This window comes from Dermacentor silvarum, chromosome 8 (assembly GCF_013339745.2).
Source record: "Dermacentor silvarum isolate Dsil-2018 chromosome 8, BIME_Dsil_1.4, whole genome shotgun sequence".
In the NCBI taxonomy this organism is placed as follows: domain Eukaryota; kingdom Metazoa; phylum Arthropoda; class Arachnida; order Ixodida; family Ixodidae; genus Dermacentor; species Dermacentor silvarum.
The window spans coordinates 118,639,562-118,653,624 of NC_051161.1; the positions used below are offsets into that span (position 1 = coordinate 118,639,562).

The following is a 14,063-nucleotide window of genomic DNA, read 5'->3' on the forward strand; positions in this document are numbered from 1 at the left end:
TATTATGCACAGGGCCTTTTTTTGTGACCAAACCATTTTTCATATAAGGGTTATAGGTGCTGTGAAGGTGATCTTGTTGCAAAGAAGTTGGTAGGTGAGGTGGATATACTTTGCCGCTAATAACGTGAGCTTTAGAGGAGTAATTACAGAAAATTTCTTAATCACCTTTTCGTTATTGCCTTAGGGTCGGTTGCTTAAATGGCAAATTTGGAGCCAGTCAAATTTTAATGCGCCCCCACATTTTAAGATCCTTCGAAGTCCAGCCTGATTTTAATAGAATTTCAACAATTTCAATAATAGTGTAATAATAGAATAGTAATAGAATTTCAACGGTAAATGGAGGCAATATGGGGACGGAGCCTACCTAAGCGGACAAAAGGCGACGGCGTTATCATATCAGATGGAAACGCCCTGCGACGGCAAGCACGGGGAAGCTTGAAAGCGAGCGTGATGGCTAATCGATGAAGCAATTGATTTGGCCCGCTTTTGCACGGCAAGCATGCGCGGCTGTGTACCGCATCTGTAATTGCCACAACTTGCCATCATTCAAACTTTATCCTACACTTTTTTTCTTACAGGGCTTTGTCGTCTGACTGCTTCACTGGACGCGCTCGGTTGCGGCATTGACTCGATACCGCTTTAACATTAATTAAGAAATATCGCGAATTCGGTACGACTTTAACAGTTGACAATTGGGGAAGCAATAACATTCACCATTTAGACAACTTCCCCGAAGGCTTAATAAAAAGCGAAATATTGAACTTTTGATAATTAGTCTTCAGAACCTTACGTTATTAGCTGTAAAGTATGTCCACCTTGCCTAGGAACTGCTGTGTTCAAACGCCAGGGTCTTTGCGCTCATGACGTTTTTAATAAAAAGTCTGTAATTTCTCAAAAAACACCATGTATACTGCAAATGACAGTGGTGTGCTCCGGACTATTTTCGAAGCAGATAGCGCGATACCTAATAATGGTTATTGGTTATCTAAAACATAAATTTGAGAAAAGCCGATTGAATGTAGCAGTGAGAAGGTAAAGGGTTGTTTTAGTAGGAACGATTGGCAAAGCCAGGTTAGGTACGAGGATGAATTAAACACAAATCTTTGCACTTCATGCCACGAATGAATGGAGACCCACATTTCTTTCGCCTCCTGCAAGGAGATTGATCCCTCACACCTGCAAATGTTTGCTCGAACAAACACTGCACGAAATTACCTATACTTGTGCAACGTTTTGAATATCTTGGTCATCTTTAAGCAGACAAAAATAATAAAAGTTGAGTCACTTGAGTATCCTTACGTGATTTAAATGTGAAAGCGTTATGACGCCTCTAATTACCTGGTTACGTCAATGATACGTGACTTGATACCTTGTCACATGTCTTTCACAACTCCACCTTTCTCCACCATACTCCCCCTTGCTCTAATTTGTAGCGTCCTTAGTCCACCTTAATACATCCTAATACGCCTTGCTCTAAAACCTTAACCCAGTTTAATCCACCGTAATCAGGATAACGCCGGCCTTTCTGCCTCATCGAAAATGTATTACTTTCGCATTAAAAGATAGCTTTGCTTAGCGTGGATTAAACCATTGTCTGGGATCGTGGGACACTCTTCGTAAAATGCTAAACAAGAAGTAGCCACCAAAGTGTACAAGATGTGGAGCAAAGTAGAAACAGATGTGCGGATTTCCAGAGAATCCCCTTAGGGAAAGCTTTCATTCGTGCCTGCGAGGAACACTATTACGCGCAAGCGTAAATGGCTAGGCGCACCGACGGCCGTCGAGAAGTATTGTAAATCCGCGAAGGAAGCGGAGGAGGCAGATGCTTGGAGGGGAAGAGAATCGCACGCCGGGGAAAGAACAAAGGAGCACGTTGAGATGATGATGATTTAATGGCATCCCCTTTGAGACGGGGCGGCGACAAATAGTCACCTAGCCTGCCTGATTTAATCAGGTATGCTATACACGTTTTTTTTATCTAGCATTCTTACATACATCTCCTTAATGTTTTTTTTCTTCAAAATCTACCTTGTACCGCTACCAATAAGTGTGGCAGATCCACCGTATCAATCTCTTCCCTGCTTTTTTTCTCACCAATACTCTAAACGCCTCTTGCTTATCTCGACTGCTGACTGGTTGATGTTTCCGTCCACTTTAAATCCAAGCAGCTTCTGGAAGGTGTATGTTACCTACCGGCTCTCAGTGGGCGAATCCCTTCGCATTCCATTAGGATGTGCTGAGTGCCCTCCAGATGCTAGCTGCAGCATACACATGCCTGAACTAGTTCACAATATTTGCTGCGGTATGTTTTTTCTCTTAGGCAACCGGCTTGAGCCTCAAATAGCAAGGCACTACTCTTTTTATTATCGTGCAGATTTTCCTCTCTAATTTCTTTCTTCTAATTCATAAGTGCGCGGCAAACCAACGCCACCTAGAGGAAAAGTCTAGGTGGCGTTTAGCGAAGCGGGGAAGGAGAAAAGAGGCGAAGCTTCGCAGAGGAGGAGGGAAGGTGGAGGTGGGCTGGATTAACCTCCTCTGGCATAGAGATGGGCACAACGGCTCACTTCAGTGAGTGGCTTGGAACTGCTCAGCTCACTCTAATGAACCGGTTCATTCGAACGGCTGATCGGTTCACTTAAATCTGTAGCCTGTGATATGCATAGTCTTGTTATTTGGCTTTGAAAAATATACTAGTAGAATAAACGTGTTATAAGCATCTCGACTATGCTTGGTAACTATTTAATAATTGCTTATTCTAAAAGCGCGAAGTTTTTATAAATAATAAGCCTTTCTTTTCTGATACTGGCGATAAAATGCTTCTTATACTGTAACTGATAAGTTACTCAGTAGGCGGCGTTCACTCCCGCCTCGCCTTGCTGACGACTGCTGACGAAAGTGCGGTGCTAGCAAAACACTAGCGCGCAAGCGAACGTTCGGAAGCGAGATGCTTGCGCGATCTCGCCCCTGTGAGCCGTGAGCCAACGAGCTGAGCGGAGCTGCACTCTAGCGGAGCGGAGCTGCGTGAGACTGACGGCACAGGCCAAACACAAAACGGCAGCCGAGTCCGAGCCGAACTGACTGGAACTCGAACAAACGTGGTCGAACGTTTGGAACGCGAAGGAAGGCGGAGAACTACCGAAGTCGCACCCAGAAGAGCCGGCTCAGAAGAAATGCCCCGGCACGGCTTCCTCTCTAAAAGAACCGCAGCTGACTTTTACTGAACCATGGCTCACTCGTTCTTTAAAAAGCGCGGCTCAAAAGATCCGGCTCGCTCTTCAACGACCTGGCAGTATGCGGGGGCTGTGCCCGGAATGGGCGCACCGGGTTCGTCTTGTGATCGCGCCGTATGCTGTATGTGCGAGTGAAAACGTTCAATCGTCGGCTCAATCTCGCGCGGGCGAGAGAGGACAGCGGGGAGGAAGCACGCCGCCTTCCTAAAGTAGGGGGGAGGGGGGGGAGGGAGGCTTTTACTCTGGCGGCTTGTGCTTATGGCGCGGATGAGGCGCATCGAGGCGCTATGTGCGCTATAGCACCCATACGCTTGCGCGTCGCCCACATCCACGAAGTGAAATGTCACTGCATCTTTTTTTTTTTTTTTTTTTTTGCTTAAGGACCATTTTGAAGTAGAGAGCAGAAAGCCGAAAACCATCAAGCTGAAATACTTTTACCTGATGCGCGATCGGATATCTTTGCAGGTTTCGCGTTCTGTTCAGTTGCTGCAACGTCACAAAGTGGCAGTATGCAAAACTTTGATAACGGGAGGAAGAGAGCAGCCAATCGGCAAGCGCTGAACTCCCCGGACAACAAACGTAGTGGGAGTTGTTCATTTTTGGTGGCTTCAAAATGCCCACATGCTCCTGTCAATCATTTTGATTACGAGCACGTCGCCTGCTAGGAGCAGAACGCGACGAGGGATGTGAAGTTCGAGCGGTCATCCGCTCGCTACGAGACCGGCTTCGCACGACACGTCTGGTGAATTAGATTGCATCCAAACGGCGGCTGCGGCTACGGAATGATTCATCGCTTGCCGATTGGCGTTAAGGGCCCTGACTGCACTTTGCAGTGGCTCATGGCTCCCAAGGGAACCAGGTAGAGGACACGGCAATGACGTAACGATGAACCAAGACGTTTGATTGGATCCCTATGGAGAGCTACACATGCTCTAGCTTGAACTAAAGCCTGAAGTCCGTTGGCGGCGGCTTCTTTTATAGCCTCGTCGAAACGCCCTAGCTCAGGAGAAGAAGAGAGCAAACGCTGTTGACGCTTGTGGCCTCCGCTCGGTAAATGGAAGCCAGTTCAATGGATTTTCTGACCGCCACTGGCCCAGCAGAGGGAAAGGCACTGACGCGTGCACACGCTCACGCAGACACCACCGGGATCTTCGTTGCCGAGGAGGTGAGCGGACCAATGCAACCTCGAAGCCTAACTGTCGCGCACAAAGGCTGCCGTCATTTCCCGGTTGCGGCTCCTAGGTGTTTTTGAACGGTTGCTGGTGGTAGGCCGTACTTGAAACGTCCGGGATTTTGCAGTTGCTTGAGCAGCACGACACAAATTGTTCACCACGCAGTCCAGTCGTAACCGTGTACAATCATTGCATTCTATCGGTGCTAACATATAGGGAAGAAACTTAGAGGTTAAGAAAGAAGCTCATTAATATCATCTGTGGCAGAAACATGTCGGTTAAAAAATTGACAGTCACTTTAGCATACGCCGAAGAGGGTGAAGGCGAAAGCCTACGCGCTCAGGAGACAATAATTAAATTACTTGAGATTCTTATTCGAATGCGTTGTCATTTCTTATTACCTGTATTTTCCGACCAATGGTTGCGGGTTCGAGTGCCTTAATTGACGCTGCCTTAACTGTGCCCTAGTTAACCTCTCCCTAGCTTATACCAAAGGTCGAGAGTGTAACTCCGACCAAAGGTCGTGGATTCGAGTTATTTAATTAACTTTATCTTAATTTACACGATGACTGCGGTGACCCGCACACCATCACAATTGTTGCGTGAGCGTTTGCATATAGGTAAGAGACGATGCCGAGTCGCTGTAGTAATTACCTGTCACACCGAGTCGTCATTGTGTAGTATTTCGCTTCGACGACACGGTTTTCTCTCAAGGACGTTAAAGGTCGACTGAAAGATGAGACAAATAAGGCTTTCTTTCGCCTTAGTAAGGTTGAGAACAAATTAAAGTCTGCGCAAAAAGCCATGGACCGGCGTAACGCTAAGAAACAGGAAGGGAGCGTTGTGGATTAGAGAGACGGGGATAGATGATATTCTAGTTGACATTATCATAAAGATCATCGCACATGCACTCCTTACCGATGGTTAGCCAGCGAAGCTGAAACGTGCGGCCCTGCTGCTTATCACTGGATTAATACCGACAGTACACTACAGCCTTTCTCAATTATTGGTTACGTCTATGTGCTTCTTAATGAGATTAGCACATACGTTCGGCTGCGACGGAGAAAACGACGTTACTGACAGTGTGCCGTGCAGTCCGCCGTTGTCGCACTTGCCGCTTGCGATTCTTCAAAATTAAATTGCTTCAAAATTAAATCTGTCCGTCACGTAAGACAATGAAGGCTCATACCCCCTTAAGCAATGGCTCATAGCCCCGTAAACGCGGCCTCCCCATTACGACGACAGAAGAAAAGTGAAATTCTACGCTGGAATGATGAGCGGCAATGGAGCCAGATGTAGAAGAAGTCGATGACGACGAACGTGGGAGCAGTAGTACGAGCGCGTTCGTGCGGTTGCGCCGAGGGGCGCCTGCGCATTACGACGACAGAAGAAAAGTGAAATTCTACGCTGGAATGATGAGCGGCAACGGAGGCCGTTGGGGAAGAAAACGACGATGACGAACGCGGCAGCAGCGGCACGAGCGTGGGCCGGGCACGAGCACGAGCCCAACCCGAGGGGCGCCAACCAGCCAGCTCCTGAAGAAGACGACGACGCTCGAGCAAATGCTGATGACCATGACTGTGTTCCAATACTCGCCTAAGACGGCAAAGTAGACGGCTAAGATGGACAGCGGCCATCTTAACTCTCGTTCCAATTGTCACGAAGGCGTCAAAGTAGACAGCTTCGCGAAGACAGCATCGAAGTCAGAAACGATGTAGGCTACTTTCCTGTCCAAACAAAATGGCGGCTGAGCAGGATGCTTGGAAAGTCGACAGGAAGGTCGTCGGCGCACAAGAAAATGTAGACGTGCTTTGCTATACCCTTAATGTAAGTCACATCGTGATTTTCATAGGTTCGCAGGCGCAAGAACCTAAAATAAAGAAATAATGCGTGCTTTTCTCAACTTTTTCTTGTCGCCGCGAGGTGGCACCTCGTCGCAGACGCGTCGGCTTCACTCTCACGAGTGAAGCCGACGGGAGCGGACGTGTCGGGTTGAGGTGCCATTTCAGCGCAGCAGGAGCAGCGTGGCAAAGAGATAAGTTTTGCTATTTTATATTTCGCTTTTTGGTTTTTTAGGAGGGTTAGCTTAGCCAAGCAATCTTTATACATTATTTTAATGCTTTTTCACTTTCTTGGTCTTCTCGCTTAGATAAAAGTAGGTAAAGAATAATTGTTTTTTTTTTTGCCACATCTACGCCTTGTTAGTACGAGATGATGGTTGATACTAGGGGGAACCAACGCGTGCGTTGTTCTGAGTGCGAGCGTTCCTACGCACTGGAAGAAACGTGGTTTAAGTCAGCACGCGAAGCGAATGGTTCAGATTTTATCTGTAGGATGTGTTTGCTAGGGTCGCGGCTAGACCGCCTAGAGCAAGACAAGGATAAGTTAGCTAAGCGGGTTGGAAAGCTAGAAAAGGAACTTAAAATCGAGCAGAAGCAGAGGAAGGAGGCAGAAGAAAAGCTAGCTAACGCAGAAATCCAGCTGAGCGCCACCATTCTGCAAAGCAATGATGAACGCATCGAGGCGAGCACCACGAACGGAGCTGGCTCCGATGCGAGTGCAGAGACAGCCGAACCCGCCAAGCCGGGAAGCAGTGGCGGAAACGTCAGTGATAGTCACGAAGGTGATACCACTGACGCGGCCGGGGAAGAAAACAAAGTCAAGGGCAAGGATAAGAAAGGAGGGGAGGGCATTGTGACTTCGGGGGTAGCTTTCGGCGGTGAGGGGGAAGAAAAGCGTCGAGTTGTCTTTGTTGGGGATTCCAACATGCGTAAAGTAGAACCGGCGATAGCAGAGAGAGTAGGTGCAGACGAACCAGTCCAGGTTAGCGCGCTTCCGGGAAAGCCGATTAGAGAGGTGATAGCGAAGGCCAAGGAACGCATGTGGTGATGATGATGATGATTTATTGGCATTCCCTTTGAAACGGGGCGGCGGCCTGCTTGATTTAATCAAGTATACTTTACATGTTCTTTATCTAGCATTTTTGTATACCTCTCATTATTATTTTTCTTTTTCAAAAATTTACCCTACACAAGTGAGCCAATAAAGCTTCGCTTAATAGGGTGATGATAATGATGATGACCACACGACCGCTTAATGTAACGCGGCACATCAGCAGCGCTTTTTAAAATATTTTTTCTCTTGGCATAAAACCATGACTGCAGGCTGTTGGGGCTACTTTCATAAGATTGAGGTGCTTTAGACTATTGGCAGCTAAACTTACCACCTGGTTTGATTCCGCTTGGATGGTAACTAATCCCGTTGCTGACGTTTAATTTTTCGTCGAAATAAAATTTTACAAAGTGGACAGTTCGACCGCCGCAATCTACCTACGATAGCCCTCGGGCGTCAATACAGCGGGTTCAGGAATTCATTTTTTTTGAAGTATCATGACTTACACATTCGACGGCGTTAATTTTTTTGAAGACACCATCAAACACAACGCCAGCCTATGATAGTGACCATAGATTTCGACACTGACGTTTCTACTGTCCTTATCCGCTGAATTCCTAACTACATGAATGCTGCGTATGGGCGAGATTTTGTCAGTCAATCCTGTGCTTCTACAGTGAAGACTAGTGGCGTCATCAGCCATCCCTTTGCAAGGAGAGTACATAACTTAGGGCACGGCAGGCATGCGTCCTACTTAGTGTACACTCTTAAGAGCCTACTCACCATTATGGCACAAGGCGCAAAGTCCCTCAAGAGGCCGCTATGTTTGCAGCAAGTCGGGACAGATTATAGGTTACCAAGATTTCAACAGCGATTGCTGTTGAATAAACAACGCTACAACACAATGGTAAAACATGAAAACAAAATAAAAGGACAAGGCAACCACTGGAAATAAAATAACAAATACAAATAAATATAAAGTATGATGGCATATTTGTAAATTTGATGGTGCAGTGCGAGTTGCAAACGAAGTGTTTTCGGCATACTATATTCACCTCAGTAGTTATTTCACCGGCTCTTTCCGGCTTCTATGTTCAGTAAACCCTAAAATACGTTTGAGCTAGTAATATTGACAGGATACAATCGCAAGAATAGAAGGAAATTTTGTAATATTTATGTTTGCATAGTACCTCATAACCAATATTCTGGACACATGGAGAAACTGTTTAATAGCAAACTAACAATAGTTAGCTTCAAAAGACCCAAAGAAATACACCTATAATATGGCTATGGGCCCCCAAAGAAATTAACAAAAGTGAGTCATTACAAAAGGGCGTTTTGGTCAACCCTGGTTTTCCCCTGGTTGTACGTAAGTGTCTTGAATGATGTTTTGCACAGTGGTATTATATTTAGGTTACCGTAAATTCGGCGTATTGTAATAAACTCCAATGTATGGCTTTTACAGATCACTAAAAGTGATTAATCAGAAATGCTGTGTTTACATAGCCCACTCTCCCCAATGGGTGAACAGCACTCACAATTTCATTAAAGTTATGGGCGTGCTGGGTCACGTAACTCAAGATGGTCCGAAGCAAACCTCATAGTGAAGCGAGGGCGGGAAGTCGTTTTCTTTTTCATTCTAGCAGTAATAAACACAACCTTTATCTCTTCATGATTGCGGGGGGTAGCACTAAAATGATACTGGACGAAAGAAAGACACACTACGACATACAAAGCACTGCTTTTCAACAGACTGATTTTATAAGGCAAACGTTTATAGATGCGCCATGCCCACCACGCGCTAGTTATATGCAGAAAAATGGGGTAAATGGGCGCAAAAAAATAATACATTTGCGTGCACTGCAATGGTCGCGAAGCGAAGAAAACGCAGAAAACACACACAAAGAAAATCACACAGACAAAAACAACTGCATGTTTTCGTTGTCAAGCGATATCTAAAATGTCTAATTCACAGTCCAAAAGTTTTATGGACTGCTGGCTAACCCATATCTGTTGATTTTTCTTACATACAATGCTTGCACAGTTTCTCGCGCTATCTGTTGTCGGTGGCAGGAAAGCACCTGCACTTTGTCGAGTCCGAGTCTATTGTAAGTGCTTTGTATAGGATGGGACCTGGTTGTCGGGCTTGTGTTGTGAGCGTGCTCTGTAAGGCGCTTGTTTATCTCTTCCCTGTTTCTACGATGACTGGTCCCGCCTTTTTAGCATTTAACCATTTCCTTAACCAAACGCTACATAAATGTTTCGCCACCACTTATGATCTCTGTCTTTGAAGGAAGAGCAAGCTATAAATTTCTGCCACAGATACCACTTGTTGTCATGACAATGACAAGTACCCTTGTCGAAAGGTTGGTTGAAGATTAAGGTTTCTGTTATTCGCTCAAGTCTAGGTTGTGGCGTTTTTTGTGTGTAGCCCCCTTTCATCTCCAGATACCGAAATAGCACTGCGACAAGTAAGCCACACGTAAAGAAGAATAGTACCAAGTGAGCGAATGCATTGCAGCTGGCGCACAATTCAATTGAGAAGTAGCTTTGCGAAATTCACAGGCAAAGATGGCTTCTCATAATAGGGTTGCCTGGCAATGTATGAGAAAGTATGCTTTCCAACAGTATCCTATTTGGTTTATAATAGCACTACTTATGAGAGTTAAAAACAAAACCTCGATGCTCCGTGTAGGCAGCTCATTTCGTAACCAAAGAACGTGCCTGAAACAGGGTAACCGGTGTTATTTGAAGTATTTATTTTCCTTCAAAGCACGCAGTTTGACTTAACAACTGACGAAAACCTGTGGGCCCTCATCTCATCGATGCCGTCAGCTTTTTATCGAGTGGCCGTGGATCAAGTTGTTGTGCAGCGGTACCTGGCTTCGAGAACACTAGCTTGTGCGCAAAGGTATCAAACTTCATTTTATGAAGTGTTGTCTTTTTGTATTCCCAACAATATTGTCTAATCCTTGGAAACTCACTGCTTGAGATTAACATGTGTTTAACGTCTCAAAAACACCCTGGCTTCATTCCGCCATTTCACTTGACTGTACATGTGGCATTTAGGACACTCTCGCACTACAACTATTGACGTTAGTAAATAAGATACTGGAAAAAAGAGATTGGGTACTAGTGACTTTGCACACGAAAAATAGAAATATATGACTAGTCCCAAAAAATCACGATGGTAAATTGAAGAAATTGTATTATAACCTTACAAAAACCTCAGGATTTACATCTTAGAAGGTTAACATTTATAGAAATAACTGTTATCCGCCGCAGTGACTTAGCAGCTATCGCATCGCGCTGCGAAGCACGTCTCGGCATCAAATACCAGCCTAGGTGGCCGCATTTCGGTTGGAGCGAAATACCAAAACAACCATGTACAACGCATTAGGTCCATAATAAAGATCACCAGGTGGTCAAAATTAATCCAGAGTTCCCCACTAACGCGCTTCATAATCAGATCGTCATTTTGGCAAGTAAATACCCAGAATGTACTATTTAAAATCACTGTTTCTGAACCAAATGAATACAACGTAATACATGTCTGCATTGCATACATATACAGTGTTATTTCATGTTGACGATTATTCTGATCTCAAGCATTCTTTAACAGCAAAAGCACAGATATCTGAAGGGTATCTGCTAGCGACAGTTCCCAACAGCTTCGATTGGACTCATTGATTTCTAATAGTCTCAAAAGTTTTTAGAAGTCAGTCTGTTGGTACAAAGTATATTTTGTAAACTTTGCGAACATGGATGGTTATACATAATGTCGACTGGTAAGTGCCTCTCTTAGGACCCCCTCTTGCACCAAAGCCGATCTAAAGTATATTTTAACGCGGTAGCATTAAGGGCCCGTGTCGCAGAAAATTCGGCGTCGGCGTCGGTGTCGCCGTCGGTGTGGACGTCGGCGTCCGCCTTACGCATCGGCATGTGGCGGAAATAATCGTGCCGAACCACATCATCCCGAACCACCCTGACCACACATACCCTCCGCGTGGCGCAAGGCATCAGGGAACAAAAATTAAATTTCTCAAAGTAAAATCCGTCAGAAAAATCGTAAAGTATGACTTAACCACAACCTACAGGCGTGATAGCGTCGGATTTTTAATTTGAATATACGAGACAAAAGCCCGATAAGCAGCCAGGGATCTTTGAATGCTACCGCGTTCCACACTTATAGGGGTAGCTTAAGCGTACTCCAATTCTGACTGGTGTTTGGCTGTACTTTGGTTCTAGGCAACGTTGAGGGGAATGTTGAAAACCGAGCCTTTCTAAATTTTGGACACGCGCGCGCCTCGGGGCAACAAGAAACAATTAACAAAGAGGTCGTAGGGCCTTCACATTTTGATATAAGACGGCTTAAATAGCTCCTGTAAAATGTCTTCCTAGCAATCCATTTGTCTTAAAAGTGAAGCCGACTTTAAGGGGATCAGTGTAAGCTTGGTCTTTGTAAGCTGGCTTTATCAAGTTGTGTGTTGCAGTGAAGCCTACTCATTAAGCAGAATGTGATGCGAACGGAGCTCGACAACTCTGAAAGGCGAAGCTTAAGCGTCCTCCATTTTTCTAATTGAGAACTAAAGCAGGAAGAATTATCCATATACAGACTTCATTTTTCCTGGGAGCCTTGTTTTACCCATGTGCGATCGCTAAAGAAATGGTAGTGTTCGCACCACGAGTTAATATTGTTTCGTCCGTTGCGATGGCGACCTCTTAAGGCAAACTGCTAAGAAATCTTTCAGATTTCAGAAACTAGATTTTCATTTTGTACTAATTTGATTTCATTTCGGTTTCTGCACTGACACGGAATTAAAGTGAAATGTATTTTCTTCTTTCTGAGGTTTTAAGTGCCAAAACCAGTTCTTATTATGAGGCACGCCGTAGTGGAGGGCTCCGGATAAATTTTTACCACCTGGGGTTCTTTGACGTGCACTGCAACGCAAGCACACGGGCGTTTTTGCATTTCGCCTCCATCGAAATGCGGCCGCCGCGGCCGGGATTCGATCCCGCGGTGAAAAGTATTTTCTATGCCAGTAATACCATATGTGCCCTGTTCACAAGGGTAGTTGCAATAAGCTATTGCAAACCGCATTTAGAATTTCAGAATATTTCTGATGCAGACTATAGAAGCCGTGGCGTGGCTTCATTTTGACGAGATGTTTAACATGCTCAATTATTGCACTGTCCTGCGCTGTGCCCAAGAATATCATTTTCTTAAACCATTATCGGTCTTGATTGAGAGATACGATATAGGATGAAAGTACCCTTTTACGTAGTAATTATAACCATAATTTGTGGAAAGAACAACGGAACGAGTGTTAACACTACGTCTCATATGCGGAGACGTAGTGTCAACGTGTCTTTTTTTTAGACTTGGTTTCTAACTGCTACAGAGGTAATAAAACAAAGTGTGTTAATTCTTGAATTCACAAGTGTCTCGTACAACAGCAGCTTTTAAACCTGAATACCATTTGTGCAAGTTAGACCTATATATGAGTTTTGTTATTGATATTATATGCAGGACTGTTCTCACGGGGTCTGTTCTCCTTGTTGTGGCATACACCATTGAACTCGCGATGGCACTGTCCTTGGTACTCTGGTTTCGGGGCTGTGATCCTCAGCTGTCTGGAGCTATTAATAATAATGATCAGGCAAGAATACACTTTCATCATGTGCTGTGATGTAAATTGAGTCAGACTTCCAACTTTATTCAATCCTACTTGAAGAAGCAGAAAATATTTGACTCATCAGGAGCATCTAATAAAAACATTGAGTTATTCTCTGTTGACTCTTGAAACACATGAAACTAGTACATATGTTATTAAGTTTACATAAATTAAAAAAAATTCCTACCCGCTCGGGAAGGACAGAAGAGCGCGCGTAATAAAATGCATCGATGAAACTCTACGTAACTTCTTGTGCCGCCAAAGTACAATACCTGATATTATTGCGCAATTTTTATCGTTTGTCTCGTTCTGTGTAACGTTTCATTATGTTTCGAGCAGGTCTTGCCTTTCTATATTAAGACCCACCTATTGGAGTTCCCATGTTTCACGGGGCTTTTCCTCGCTGCCGTTGTAAGCGCAAGCACAAGGTAACAATAAGTTGTCTTCCGTCCGTAGCTCTAATGGTTTTGTGTGCGGCCAGGTTACTTGCTGTGATTGAGGTTACTAAAACATATCGCCATTTCTTCCTAGCACAATATCGTCTGCAATCAACTCACTGACAGCATTAATACATATGGAAATGCTTCCCTACTTCTTCAAGAAAGCCAATTCAGATGGTTCATTTAGAACACAGGGGACTAGGTGAGTACATGTTCCGCGTCTTGTCTCATTCAACATTTTACAGCGTAAGCTGTTATGGGCTCACTCTCATGGACCGTTTCGGTTGGCGATGTTGTCCGCCGCCGCTGCCGGTGTCCGTCGCAGCTATCGCCAGGAATGAGGGAAAAAATACTCAATTCGCGCTGCGCCACGCCAGCATCTCTTAGCTGCAGTGGAAACGTGCGATGTACACGCGTCCTAGTGCTCGAGGAGTCACGCGATGTGAGATGGGCGCCGCGTAGCGTCGATACGCGCAAACTTTGCATTGCAGCGGCGTTGCATTCCACCAGGTCACACGACATGTAGCAGTGGCATTATATCGGGCCATGTGTCGTAGTATGTGACATGCACGCCGCGTAATCTCGATACTCGTGTTCACACTTAGGTACACGTTATGACGCCTCCTCGCAAGGTACGAAACGCTCACTGAAAAA

The 14,063-nt window shown here is 45.1% G+C and overlaps 1 protein-coding gene across 1 annotated transcript in view; it reads left to right on the forward strand.

The window, feature by feature from the left end:
- LOC125947590 (sodium/iodide cotransporter-like) overlaps window positions 1–13,066 on the forward strand; it is a 36,488-nt gene extending 23,422 nt beyond the window's left edge. Inside the window, exons 6-7 of the mRNA XM_049672678.1 lie at window positions 10,068–10,205; window positions 12,825–13,066. Of these exons, the coding sequence (XP_049528635.1) occupies window positions 10,068–10,205; window positions 12,825–12,984 (298 nt within the window). The 3' untranslated portion in view covers window positions 12,985–13,066. The remainder of the gene's footprint in view (window positions 1–10,067; window positions 10,206–12,824) is intronic.
- Window positions 13,067–14,063: the final 997 nt, after the last annotated feature.